Consider the following 13,862-nt stretch of genomic DNA (forward strand, 5'->3'; position numbering starts at 1 on the left):
TAAGGAAATCCTTCCTGATGGATTTGTTTCAGATTGAGGTCAGCCTTGAGCTTCTGAGCTTCAGTTGCATTGGTGGATGCTGGACTTTCAACAGCAAAGAACTCCATGCACCTGCTAGAGACAGCCAGTACCCTCCAGAAACAATAGCTTAATTAACCCTAGGCTGTCCCTGCTCCAGCTTGGGAACAGCTTCCAGGACACTGACAAGGTGACGGTCTCAATGAAATCTATTTGTAGCGCAGCAAGAGTTGCTGGTAGCTCACTTGAAGTAAGGTTTGCTGTACTCATCCACAGAGGCAATGATGTCCCCTTTGAGGCGGAGGACAGCTTCAATGTCATTTGGTATAAACTCAAACATCTGGTCGTGGGGAGGGAACTTGGCTTAGAGTAAAATTTGAGGTCTTGTTGAGCAGCTGTAAGGTTTGTACCATCACCAAGGCCTTGTCTCATAAGCTAGTCAGGAGGCAGAGCAAGAAGAGATTTAGAAATGGCAGTATTCAAAGAGAAGGAAGGCCAGACGGTGGATGTCTCAGTCCTTAGAAGGGAGAACAAAATACCCATGGGAGGAAATAATGGGACAAATAGAGGAGCAGGGATTGAAGAGAAGATCATCCAGAGACTGCCTCACCTGGGGAACCACCCCATAGGCAGCCAATAAACCTACACACTATTGCTGATGCCAAGAAGTGTTTACTGGCAGGAACATGATATAGAGGCTGCCTCCTCAGAGGCTCTGCCAGAGCCATACTGATACAGTTGAGGATGCTTGCAGCTAACCATCGGACTGAACATGAGGACCCCAATGAAGCTGCTAGAGAAAGGACTGAAGGAGCTGAAAGGGTCTGTAACCCCATGGGAAGAACTAACCAAACCCACCACAGCTCCCAGGGACTAAAACACCAACCAATGAGTTTTTATGGAGAGACCCATGGCTCCAGGTGCATATGCAGCAGAGGACGGCATTCTCTGACATCAGTGGGAGGAGAGAACTTTGGTTCAGCAAAGGCATGTTTCCCCAGTGTAGGGGAATGCCAAAGCTCTGAGGTGGAGAGGGTGGTTGGGAGAGGGAGCACCTTCATGGAGGCAATGGGAGGGGGAGGGGGGTGAGATTGGGGAAAGGTGATAACATCTGAAATGTAAATGCAGAGAATATCCAATAAAAAATAGAAATGGCAGTATTATTATGCAGGAAATCACATCTAGAGAGCTGCAGTGACCCATCTGGCTATGGTGTTACTGGGGCTAGGGCCCCTTCTTCTGAATTCAGTCTTTCCCTACTTGCTGGCTATTGCCTACCCCATGACTTTCTGGCTTTCAAGAAAGCTCTCTTTTCAAGCTCCCTCAATTTAGGGAGGAGCATCTCTGGGTGGAATCCGAGGAAGCTGCATTCCCTGCTTTCTCACAATGCTCCCTCTTGTTTAGAAACCCAGACCATGGTGTCTAAGGAAGAGGAAAGCAGTTTTCTTGAGATAAATCATTGTGGACTGCACACAGTGATAACCTTTTAGGCAACGCGACTCAGGGATCTGAATAACAGGGGCCGAAGAGATGGCTCAGTGAGTGAAGAGGATCCAAGACCAGTCCCCAGCCGCCACAGAGAAAGCAGACCACGGCTGCACTCCCAGCACTAGGGAAGCCCACCGCACAGAGAAAGCAGGCCACGGCAGCACTCCCAGCACTAGGGAAGCCCACCGGCAGGTCCCTGGAGCTCACTAGCCCATGGGAACCTCCGAACCTCAGGTGCCAGTGTGTGACTGTCTCAAGCGTCGTCGCGTAGTCGGAGCTGGAGGAAGAATGGTGACGCAGGCTTTCCTCTGCCTCCTCGTCCTGCCCCAGGCCGTACACAAACCCATCCTGTGAATCCAGGTAACCACTACATCCATTATCACCGGCATTTCTGCCCCTAGGAATGTGTCCTAAAGAAACAGTAGAGCTAAGAATGATGACTGATCCAAAATGTGGGCACCAAACCAGCCGATCTCTATAAGAAGTCTGGGAACATCTAAACATACAGCTGTACCGGCTTCCCTATGTGAACCGTGGTAAAGCAGGCGCCACTAATGTGGCACAGTGAACTGTGGTAAAACTCGGAGTCACCGATGTGGTACAGTAGAGTAACAAGGACATGAGAGGAAACTTATGTCAAATTTCAAAAAGCAGGATAAGGAACCTTAAGGCAATGTAACCCCAAATTTGGTTTTTGTAAGGGTTTGGAAGAAAAAAGGCTGGAAGGAAAAATATTAAAATGCAATATATATGCATATGCATATATGTATGTATATACATATATATACACACATATGTACACATATATGCATATTTTAGCACTGATCATATGACTGATACTTTTCTTTTAACACTTCTATGATTTAAGTTTTTAATTGGATATATTTCATTTACATTTCACATGTTATCCCCTTTTCTGGATTCCCCTCCATACCCCACTCTATTCCCACTTTCACTGCTTCTATGAGGGTGTTTACCCACCACCTACCCCTCCCACTTCCCCACCCTGATGTTCCCATACACTGGGGTTTCGAGCCTTGACAGGACCATGGGCTTCTCCTCTCACTGATGCCCAACAAGGCCAGCCTTTGCTACATGTGCAGCTGGAGACATGTAGCCACATCTACTGTTTGGAGAGTGGTTTAGTCCCTGGGAGCTCTGTTTGGTTGGTATTGCTGTTCTTATGGGGTTGTAAACCTCACCAACTCTTTCAATTCTTTCTCTAACTCCTCTATTAGGGACCCCATTCTCAGTTCTATGTTTCTTGTTGGGCTCTGCAGAGCCTCCAGGAGACATCTATATCAGGCTCCTGTCAGCATGCACTTCATGGCATCAGCAATATTTTCAGGGTTTTGTGGCTATATATGGGCTGGATCCTGAGATGGGGCAGTCTTTGGATGGCCTTTCCTTCAGTTCCTGTTCCAAATTTTGTCTTTGTATTTCCTCCTGAGAATATTTTTGTTCCCCCTTCTAAGAGGGCCTGAAGAATCCACACTTTGGTCTTTCTTCTTCTTGAGCTTCATGTGGTCTGTGAATTTTACTTTTGATAGTCTGAGCTTTTGAGCTAATATCCACTTATCAGTGAGTGCATATAATGGGTTGTGTGTGTGTGTGTGTGTGTGTGTGTGTGTATGTGTGTGTGGTATGTGTGTGTGTGTGTGTGTGTGTGTGTGGTGTGTGTGTGTGTGTGTGTGTGTGTGTGTGTGTGATTGAGTTATCTCACTCAGGAAGATACTTTCTAGATCCATCCATTTGCCGAAGAATTTCATGAGGTCATTGTTTTTAATAGCTGAGTAGTATTCCATTGTGTAAATGTACCACATTTTCTGTATCCATCCCTCTTTTGACATCTGGGTTCTTTCCATCTTCTGGCTATTATAAATAAGGCTGCTATGAACATGATGGAGCGTGTGTTCTTGTTATATGTTAGAGCATTTTTAAAAGACCAATACACACTGATCTTAAGCTAAGAAACAAATGTTACTTAGAAGGAATTCCTTTGAAATTTGTTTTATAGAGCTGTGTGAAAATATCACAGTGAAGCTCATTATTGATTCAATTTGTATATTACAATACAACTATAATTTGCAAAACATGACAGTTGGATGGAAATGTATTTTGTTTCCTTTGTCAAAAGCATAACTAATTTGTTTCAAATTTTTGAATTAAGCAAACAATTTTGAAACAAAAAAGAGAAGGAATTCTTAAGACTCTTTTCTTCTGCCAGCCAAGGGCGAAAAATTACAGAAACACTGTGGCAAGGTGTTACCCAGAGCAGACAAAGTGGGGGTTGAACTCCTTCGTGAGAAAGTTCTTGAATTCTTCAGGACCATCTACCTGTACTTGGCTCAGTTTCTCTCATTTGATCTGCAGGACACTTACCAGCTTGTGTCAGACATTCATCTCTGGTCTTGATTTTGAATTTTGGCTCATGCACTGAGGCAACTTGCACTGGGAATGCAGAATAGAGACTAGTCCTATCACTGACTGCTCTCTCAGAGTAGCCCCGAGGAGGACTGCACACTGCATGGGGTCCTGGAAGCAAGGAGAAGTAAGTCCAGGGCATGTCTGGCATGGAAGAGGAAGATGAAAAAGAAAAAGGACTCAGAAGTAGAAGCCGGTGGGAGAGTTCCTCTACTCCACAACTGCGTGGGAAGAGTGAGGACCAAGAGGATGCTGGGAAAGAAACAGCCCATGCGGTTATAATTATTCCACCAGTGTGCCATCCCCCAACCTCATCCAGCCCAAGAGCTCCTGGCGCAGGCAGCCGTTACCTCATTGTTGGTGCCGACATCTAGCAGGACAGGAAGGCACTGCTGTGGGTTCACCCCTCCGCATGCTGTGTACAGGGCCAGCTTGCCCACAGGGATACCCATGCCATAGCAGCCCAGGTCTCCCAGGCCCAGTATGCGTTCTCCATCAGTCACCACCACAGCCTGAAAAACACAGCAGGGCACCCTCAATCAGGAGCACCACCTCCAGGACAAAGTGCTCATTTCAAAGTTGGATACCCGCTGACTTGTAGGGAATAAAGCAGCTTGTCTGGGATAAGGCCAGAAGATTCGTCAACTGCAGGTGGCTGTCCTTTCTGGCAAGTGGGCAAGAATCCTCGCAGAGGCCAAGTGACAGAAAGACCACGTTCCTTGCATTCTGAAGATTGGGTTGGGAGCTGCAGAAACAGCTGGAGAGAAATCACATCTACTCTTTCTCTCCCTAACCTCCATCCCTCCCTCCATCCCTCCCTCCTTTTCTTAGAAACGGAATAATCTCAGATTGAAACTTGGGGCATGAGAGAGGAAGCAGAGAGATCTAAGAAAAGAAGAAAAGGAAAGACAAGAAAGTCGTGTTGCTGCTACAGCTGCAGTATTTTGAGGCCAATTTGCAAAGAACAGAACTTGCAATGTTTCCTAGAATCACAATTTTTTTATGCAGTAAGGTAGATTCTTTGGTCATATGAAGATTTTTTTTTTTTGGTGTTGCCAAAGAATCACCGAGGGCCAATTATGTACTAGACATAGTTCTGCTATGAATGGTGCCTTTATCAGTAGACAGATGGTGATGGGGATGACAGATATAACTGTATGACCACGACAGATGTTTAACTTTCGCTTAATAAATACTTATGAGCACCTGTTTGCTAGTAAGACATATCCTAGGGGAAGGAACTTCTGTTTGTTTACCTAGAAAATTAAATGTGTGTGGACCCAAATGAGAGAGAGAGAGAGAGCATATTTGTTAACAGCCACAGCTCTCAGATGGAAGCCTGAATGCAACAGGACAGTGCAGGGACCATAGAGACTGAGATGAAGGGACACACACCAGGCACTGGATGGGAAGCAGTTGTGAGGGTATTGATAGAATGAAACATCTTTCACAGGAAGGAAAGTTAAAGTGTGTGAAAAGTGTGTGTGAGAAGCAAGGAGGTATAAATTTATGAATGCAAGGATGAGGAGTGAAGGGGGAAATCAGTGAAGGGTCAGAAGCATCAGGCCAAGGGCTGTCCCTTGATGTCACAGCGAAGTTGTTTCTATGTCACTGCAACAACCTCACTATCATGGGCTTCATTGTCTGCAAGAGTTAACCCTATAGACATCTCATCGATCTATTGAAATCTGCGTCTTGACCAGGATTGAAGACCAGCTCCATAGGTCTTACGTGACCTCCATAGTTCCAATGGGCTATAAAGGCTTCATTTGTCTATGCAGAGACAATGCTGGGAGAAAGAGATGAAGACCTATTCTTGCCCTGGAAGTGCTTGTGATTTAATACAAAGATGTCTTACTGCTTCTTCACCTCCTCAGGGTAAAACACCCCCAGGCCACACCTGCCATTCTGTAGAAAAAGGTGCAAAGATTCTAAAAACACTTCTCCATGTCAGGAAGTGAATTTTGGAGAATTCAGTAGACTCATGAAAATCATGCTATTTCCTTTTCAGATTGCTTTATAACTTTCGTGGCGATTGACCTTCCTGGTCTACATACACTTGTCCTGTATCAGCTGAATTCCAGTGACTGGATTGATGGTTCCAGGTTAGTTATCTAAGAAGCCCAGAAGACTTGTCAAGGTCGCCTTAGCAAATGTGGAACCCCTCCTAGTCAAGCTTTGGGTTTCTGGTTTAGAGATGTCTCTGCTACTCTATCTCACTGTATAAAGCACCTGTGCGCTTGGCAAGTCTCTCCTGCCTTAGCACCCAGTCTCTGTACCTGTCTTTCACCTCCTCTGGACAGTATTTCAGCTAGAGCCTGTCCCTTCATGCTTCATTTGGAGCCCCAAACTCTACAACTTTCTACCACCCGTTCAAATGAAAGATTATTGATTAAGGTTCCCTTTCTGCGCTTTTTGTTTGTTTGTTTGGTTTTGGTTTTTCTTTCTAGAGGGAAGCTGTTATGTACCTCTTTGCTCTGAATTAAAACTTTCCCTCCTGTGGAGAAGAGGGATAACCTAATAAACTCAGGGGATAAACACAACACACAAGGCTCAGGGATTCTAAATTTACAGGAAGTTCCTGAAAGTTACAGAAGTCACAGGGTCATTTCCCAAGATTACATAAACAGTGACACCCGTTGGGGAGAAGAGATTCTTTAAATGGCCAAGGTGAGCAGGGAGCTTCAGTGATGCAGTTTTCATGAGTTATCAGCATCAAGGACTGGGCTTTTCAGTGGTACAGCTGTCTAGGAGTTACCTATGCTCCTGTCAATAGCCCCTCGACCACATTACCCACTAAACTCACTGGTTTACTAAGGTATTCTTAGGTGGGATCATTTCTTTGATCTGTTATTAGTGCTCTATCTGGGGTGAATGTCTCTGAGGAGGCCACCAGTACTGTCTTCCAGACTGGAATGTTCCAGGGAACTGATTCCATTGCATGTTCATCTCTTCCTAATTGAATGCTTCACAATCGCTCATTTTTCAGGTTTTAGTTTTACTGTGCAAATGGTTGACTAGGTACAGCAGCTTCTCAAGCTGCTCTGCCCCTTTTCTTTCCTTTAGACCCTCCTACTAACCAGCATCACGTTCACTGTATCCAAAGTTCTTTTTCTCATGTCATTTCCAGAATCAAAGATGGTACTAGGTAATTTTATTTCAGCTTGACAAAAGTTAGAGTCATTTAGGAAGAGGGTACTTTCTCTCAGTTGAGAAGATGCCTCCATAAAATTTGCCTGTAGGCAAGTCTGTAGTGCATGCTCTTGATTGCAATTTGATATAGGAGAGCTCAGCCCATTGTGGTTGGTACCATCCCTGGGCTGGTGGTCTTAGGTGTTATGAGAAAGCAGGCCGAGCAAGCCACGAGGGAACAATCTGATGAGCAAAGATCCTGCATGCCCTCTGTTTCAGTTCCTGTCTTCAGGTTCCTGCTTTGAGTTTCTGTTATGTCTTCTCTTCATGATGAACTACAAGCTGTATAATGAAATAAATGCTTTTCTTCACAAGTTGCTTTAGTGTTTCATCACAAAACCAAAAATTCTAAGACAAAGACCTTCACTGATTTCTAATTTTCCTCCATGGATGCCTAAGTCTTTATATCATGGGCAACATATTTTCTGAAAGTTATCATTATTATGTCTCTGTATATAATTGTGTCTTCTGGGTGGTGGTCTCTTCACTCTGAGGAACGCATCTTCCTCTCAGCGTTTTTATTCATCTACCTCCCAGCCCCAGGATCTTTCTCCTGATTCTTCAGCTGCACAAGGTTTTTCTCCCTGTGAACTGTTAGCATTTGTTGCATCTAATGTTCTTTCTACCTTCTGCAAACACTCAGGAAGAACCTCTTGGGTACTAGGACTCACACAGAACACAGCTGTTGGGAACTGACATTAGTATATCCATTACTGCTTTCTAATCCCAATACTTCCTATACAAATGTATTCGTAGCTCCTTTTCGTCTTTGAAAGTTTTTACTTTGCTACCTTCCTGTAAGGAACTAGGTATAACTAATGGCCCTTTGGGGGACCTGTGCGTGGAACAAAGAGCTTTGGTGTTTTGTTTCCCAACAAGGCCGTGCCTGGCAAGGCCAGCAATGGCCTGGTGCCGGGGCTCTGGAGGCCACCAAGGCCAGATCCTGGAGCTGGACAGTTTCCCTGTAAAGCTATGGACAAATGTTCCAGACAGGGAGATGTAAAATGCTCTGCTTTATTGTACTAGCATGTATCTTGCGAAAGAGGAATGAGAGTTACACTGAGTTCCCCATAATTCTGCTGTCTGATGAACACTGGTGATTTGTCTTCTGCTTCCTTAGTTGAGAGTATAGAAGGAGCTGTGATTAATAGCTCCCTGGCTTAGGTAATCAGCCCACTCAGTCTTCCTGACCCCAGCTTTTGACTCTTTCTCTTCTCATCCCTGGTTTTCCCTATCAGAGACCCAGAATCCAGGAAGACCTGCTGGTCCAGTTCACTTGTCCTCTTGTTCCCCCATATCCTCTGAGCACAAGACCACCAACCTTCTCTGGGGTTTCTTTGCATTTTGTCAGTCATGCCCAGCTGGCTGTCTGTTCTGTGACTTTCACACCAATTCTATGGCCTGTGACCAGCCAGTCTTCCTGTCACAAACCACTCCTGTGATTGTCTAACTGTTATGTTGACTCTTCTTAAAATCTTTCCATCCTATTTTATTTTACAGAGCACCAATTTCTTAGCCCCTATAAAACAAAGATCAGACATGTCAGCTTGACCTTTAAGATTCTATTTACTATCTGCTCTGCCTTTTAGACTTTTCTGTCTTTTACCTGCTCCATCCTACGAATGGCATTTCTGGGTTTGTATGAGATTTGCACTTCCCTCTTTAGTTTTCTTAATCAAAATTCTAGCATTTTTGTGTGGTTTAAGGAACAATTCAGAAGTCGCTTGTCTCCATGAAGCTTCCCTCTTGAACTTCTCACTCTTTTTCTTTGAATATCCAGGACATTTTTTTTCTTTGCCCAAAGTAGCCATCAGTTTTTTTGTTGTCCATAAATATTCATCTTTCCATGTCCTTTATAACAGTTGAAAGCTTTTTAGGGGCAATGTTAGGTTGTGTTGTTTCTGCTTCCTTAGCTTTTGGCTTTGAGGTCTGCAAGGTGAAACATACTCAGTCGGGCAAACGGCAGCTTTAACAGTGCATATAGTGACTTCTTGGCTGGCCAGGATTCAAAGCCAGTATAGTAAAGTTCAGAAGGAAGATATTGCCTCTCATTATTCCTGATAGCAATCGAATTTATGCTGGGAACCACTTAACTAGTTCAGAGGGCTGCCAAGGGCTTAGGGAAAGTCTGGGCACTGCCTTTGGGTTCGAAAAGCCAGCAACAATTTCTGGAATGACAGAACTCCAATTTCTTTATTTGGATGTTGGAAAAGTCGAGTCTCAGACAAATGGGGATGTCTGAAGGATGGTATGCTAGAATCCAAACTTCTGAGGCCTTGAAAAACTGCCTCTCTGAGTCAGCCGCTGGGGGAGAAGCTCAGCTACAATGTGTAGTTTGGAGAACAGCACTCATCCCGTGGGTGACTTTGTGTCCTGCATGCTCCTCTTAGTAATGTCCACTTGACTCTTGCATGATCTTCTGATCAATGTCCTCTCCCTCTTCCGACTCATTCTTCAGGGCCCAGGTTGGGGGTTTCAGAAGTCCATCCTGCGTTTTGATCTTAGTGGCCTCTGAGAGTGACCTGTGTGAACTCCGAAGGGGTGACAAGCAGATTCCCTATGGAAGTGGGGGATGTTCTCCCCCTCTTTTTTAAGGAACAAAAAAGACTGTAGTTTGGAACATTCTGCACTTTTGAAAAGGTGCCTTGGAAGACAGAGGAAGGAACCGTCAGGGAAAGGCTGTTGAGGGGGCAGGGTAGAGTGTGGGGTGGGTAATGGGAAGTCCAGTCAGTTCCTGTTAGTTTGTTTGTACACCACGACACTGGCTCTATATTCCCAGTGCCTAGTTTTTCCAGCGAAGCCAAGAATCCAAGTTCTTACATGTTTTTTGTTTTCAATGAAATAAGATTTTAAAATATTGCCTATAAATTCAAAAATCTCAACAGTCACCGAGGGCCAAACCAAGCACATCTGGGTACAAGGCACGTGACTAGCCATTTGTGGCCTCTGATTCCCAGAAGAAACGTCTGTTTCCTTGGCTGCCCTTTGGTCCTGCATAACTACCAGCAGTTCAACTAGTGCCAGCACTTCCTATAAGGACAATGTCACTTGTGTGCTCTTCGGTGTCCACAGACACTATTATGGTTAATCTATAGCAGGAATGCAAAGCTCAGAAAGGCTGTTTGCACACACAACAGGCAAGGGGAGGACTCGTGATCAGAGTCTCTTATGTCTGCTTGTAAAGCCAGGGCTGTTTTTTGTATATGGTCACCAGAATATTTCTAAAGTGAGACAGGTATAAAGGGTGGCTGCTGTCTCAGGAGTTTAACTGTCCCCTTTAGAGTCTCATGAGGAGGGGTAGGCTGGGCAGCTTGGGTCCTGTCTGCAGTTTGCTTGAACGTTCCTCTCTTTGGCATGGCATTCTGCCCTTGTTTCCAGACAAGGGACCTGAGTGTGTGTGAGTTCCTTGAATTTGTTTCTGCACATTTTTCTCACTGAGCTCAGGGAGCTTCCTCAGAGGAGATGCTCGCCGAAGGGCAGACAAACGCAACTGAATTAGACGAACTCAGCAGCCGTGACCAGCTCATGTATTTTACATCTTTCTTTGATGTCTGGATGTCTATCTGGGGCACACTTGAGACACTCTTGCTCTAGAGTGTTCATAAAGCTCCTGCTTCTATTCCTTTAATCTTTGTCACCCCTTCCCTGGTAGCTAGTATTCGGTATTTAGATGTGTTTTAAAGTGGTTTATTGAGGTCAATCACTACTTAACTCTCATGGTTCTATTTCAGATTTACATTCCGGATTTTCAACCATGACATAAAGAATCATTTTGGATTTCTTGTAGGCGGACCTGTTGATAATTGTGTATATTGTTCCAAAAGGGAACCATCTGAGGCCTGAGGTTTGACCCCTCAGCCTGGAGGAAACGGCTCCATTTTACTGCCAGTTGAGCAAGAGAAATTTCCTTTCGTTGTTCTAATTGCTTATAGTTTGCCTGAAAGTACTGTATTTATATCCCTCTAATCCTGGCACAGTGCCTAGTACACGAAGATGCTTAAACTATCTGTGGACTGAGTTTACTCACCCCGGCAAGTATACGCTGAAGGTATACTTGTATGCACAGGGTTTTCCCATGGTTGTGCTGTCCAAGCATGTGGGAAAGATTAGTGTGCCGAACCTCAGCATTGTGCCCACTCAGGTTAGCCTAAAGTTAACTCCCCAATAAATGAGCTGGCTTCCCTAATGTCATCAATATTTTATTATACTTTCATCCTAGACACACCCTAGAAACATGTTTCCCGTGGACAGTGGCCAAAACTTTCAAGGCCAAGGCCTTACATACAACTGGAGTCCAGGCAGATCAGCACAGGACAAAGTCACGCCCAGATGGAGATGTGAGGATGAGTCACTCACCATAGCCAGTACTGAACTTTGGCTGCAGCTCAGACCTGGCTGTAGAAAGCCAAGGTTCTGACCCTTTTCTACTCTTATTCTAAATTCTTATACTCCCTAGAGACAGCTTGCTATGGGTGGAAAACCAACAGAGGCCAGTAGGAAGGAGCTCTATTTGGTACCATTTGGTGAGGAATGAGGCGTCGAAGGAACCAGCGGAGGAGGAGGGTGGGGAACCCTGCAGATAAAGCAGTAGAGCTCCAAAGCCTCTTAGAGGAGCCAGAGTGAGGTGAGGAGCCAGAGTGAGGTGAGCAGCGAGCCCCAGAGTTACACTGTGTTTAATGCCAACACCCTTTGGCTCCTGGGCTGGAAATTCCCGCACTAAGGAGTTATCAGCCTCACTCTGACTTTCCAGGATTCCAAAGGTACTTGCCTCAGATGCCAGATCCCCCAAAGTCCTTCATAAAAACCATACACTTCTCATTCCATATTATAATATCGCCTTTTTCTCCCTTAAGTTTTTGAGATGTGTTATTCGGGAGGCAGTGGCAGCTTTACTTTGTCACCTTGAACATACATACACTCTCTTTGCTGTGCTACCTAAGTGTGCTCATCATAACCTACCTTTCTCTTCACGTAGAATGTCCTGGTTCCCATGTCATTGCCCCATGAGGCCAACCAGAGTTCTCAGGGATGAAAGTAGCAGCTCTGTGATCCCATAGATCTTTCTATGTGGTTCCCTTAGCTGATCATGCTCGACCTGGCCAGTCTGTTGTGTTACTGTCCTGTTTGTTACTCCAGAAGAGGTCTATGCTGGATTTCTGCCTATATCCCCAGGGAAACCGGCACAGGGCATTCATCCAGCAGATTCTCAACTGAATGCTGAACATTTCTTTAGACTAATACTAGAAAAGTTACCTAGATATGCAGTTAGTGCAGATCTCTTCTCTATGATGCATCTGCGAGGCTACAGAAAGTCTGTGATCAGGGCCTAGATAATGGGAGAAGTATCCTGCCTACAGTGACATCATGGCACATTTTGTAGGTAGAATTAACACCAACACAGATGGCAAGGATCCCTCCAGCAGCAGGGCAATAGCAATGAAAACAAAATCATACCTTAATGTTGTCCTCTGGCCAAGAGTTCAGCATTGTTGCAATGTGGCCCTTGTCATGAATGGTAATAAACAGCCCACTAGAAAAAAGAAACATGTACACATAGAGAAACCAGGTAGTCAACGCAAAAACAGAACAAAGGCCAAGAGCGCAGGCATCAATTACTTTGCTGAGTCTTGTCCTTAGCCCCATGAAAGATGGATTATTATCTCAAAGCTCTGGAAGATCCTAGTGTCTTTCCTTCAATTGCTTCCCTCCATAGGACCAGGAGCACACTGGGTCAAGGGCTTACCCACCTGGAACAATCTTCTCTAGAGACAATCTTATCTTCTTCTCTGTCTAAATCTGGTACTAAAATCCCCAGACTCATTAGCCCCCAAAGTGCCTTAACAACTGTGTGGGTCTGCATTTCAGGCACGTACATCACAGTATAAGCCACATGGCACAGCCTGAGTGTGAACACGAGGGCTAGGAAGGATAGACACACGCACCAGGCACCTGCAATGGGAGATGTGGCTGGGGATGGGAAGAGGAGCAGGTGCTTATCATGAGATGCTTTCCTCTTCAGGACAGAAGTCTAACAGTACTAAATCCAAACTTAGCCTTCCAGTCTACTGTAAAAGTGTGATTTATTCACCTTATGAATAATAGTTGTATTATTCATATGATAGTTGTATTATGAGTATATTGTATTATGTTTTGTCTGCTATCCTAAGCCTAATCCTGGAAGCCTCTAGCCTCCATCTAATCTAATCTAGGTCTAGAATGTTTCCATTCTCTGAAACTTAATGCTGAATAAACTCACCCTTTCTAGGGCTTTCTGAACCCAGCTATTCTTGTTCAAACTCCTCTCTAAACTGACTGTTTCAATTCGGCTTCTCTCTTGACCTCTGACTTTTTTTTTTCTTCTGCTTGGCCTCAAACTAAATCAGAAAATCTGTTTTAATCTTCTGGCTCCTTCTCATTTTCTGGTTTATTCTGTCTTCACCTATGTGTAGCTTGTTCTGTCTCTGCAAACTGTCTCTGTACAACTGTCCTGGTAAAAGTAAAACTACCTCCTTCCTCTCTCTCTGCACTACTCTCTTAAACAGCCTTCCTTTCCTCTCTCTTCTCATGAGAGTTGGGCATATGCTATTCTGTCCAATCTTTCTCTGACTCATCATTTTGACCACCATTAAGACATCACTTTCAAACATAAGTGCTTCCTTCTACAAATTAACTTTACTTTCATTGTTTGGGATTCAAGGTGTGTGCTAAGGGCTGAGCCACACCACAACTAGAAACAGTGT

At 44.6% G+C, this 13,862-nt stretch overlaps 1 protein-coding gene across 2 annotated transcripts in view; it reads right to left on the minus strand.

Moving 5' to 3' along the window:
- Positions 1 to 13,862, minus strand: part of ME3 (malic enzyme 3) — a 172,068-nt gene that overhangs the window by 46,595 nt on the left and 111,611 nt on the right. For both annotated transcript variants that reach the window (XM_080913130.1, XM_080913131.1), the window contains 2 exons: positions 12,577 to 12,652; positions 4,281 to 4,442 (listed from right to left, as the gene is read on the minus strand). In XM_080913130.1, coding sequence (XP_080769256.1) covers positions 4,281 to 4,442; positions 12,577 to 12,652 — 238 coding nt within the window. The remainder of the gene's footprint in view (positions 1 to 4,280; positions 4,443 to 12,576; positions 12,653 to 13,862) is intronic.

Source organism: Micromys minutus (assembly GCF_963924665.1).
Source record: "Micromys minutus genome assembly, chromosome: 2".
NCBI lineage: Eukaryota > Metazoa > Chordata > Mammalia > Rodentia > Muridae > Micromys > Micromys minutus.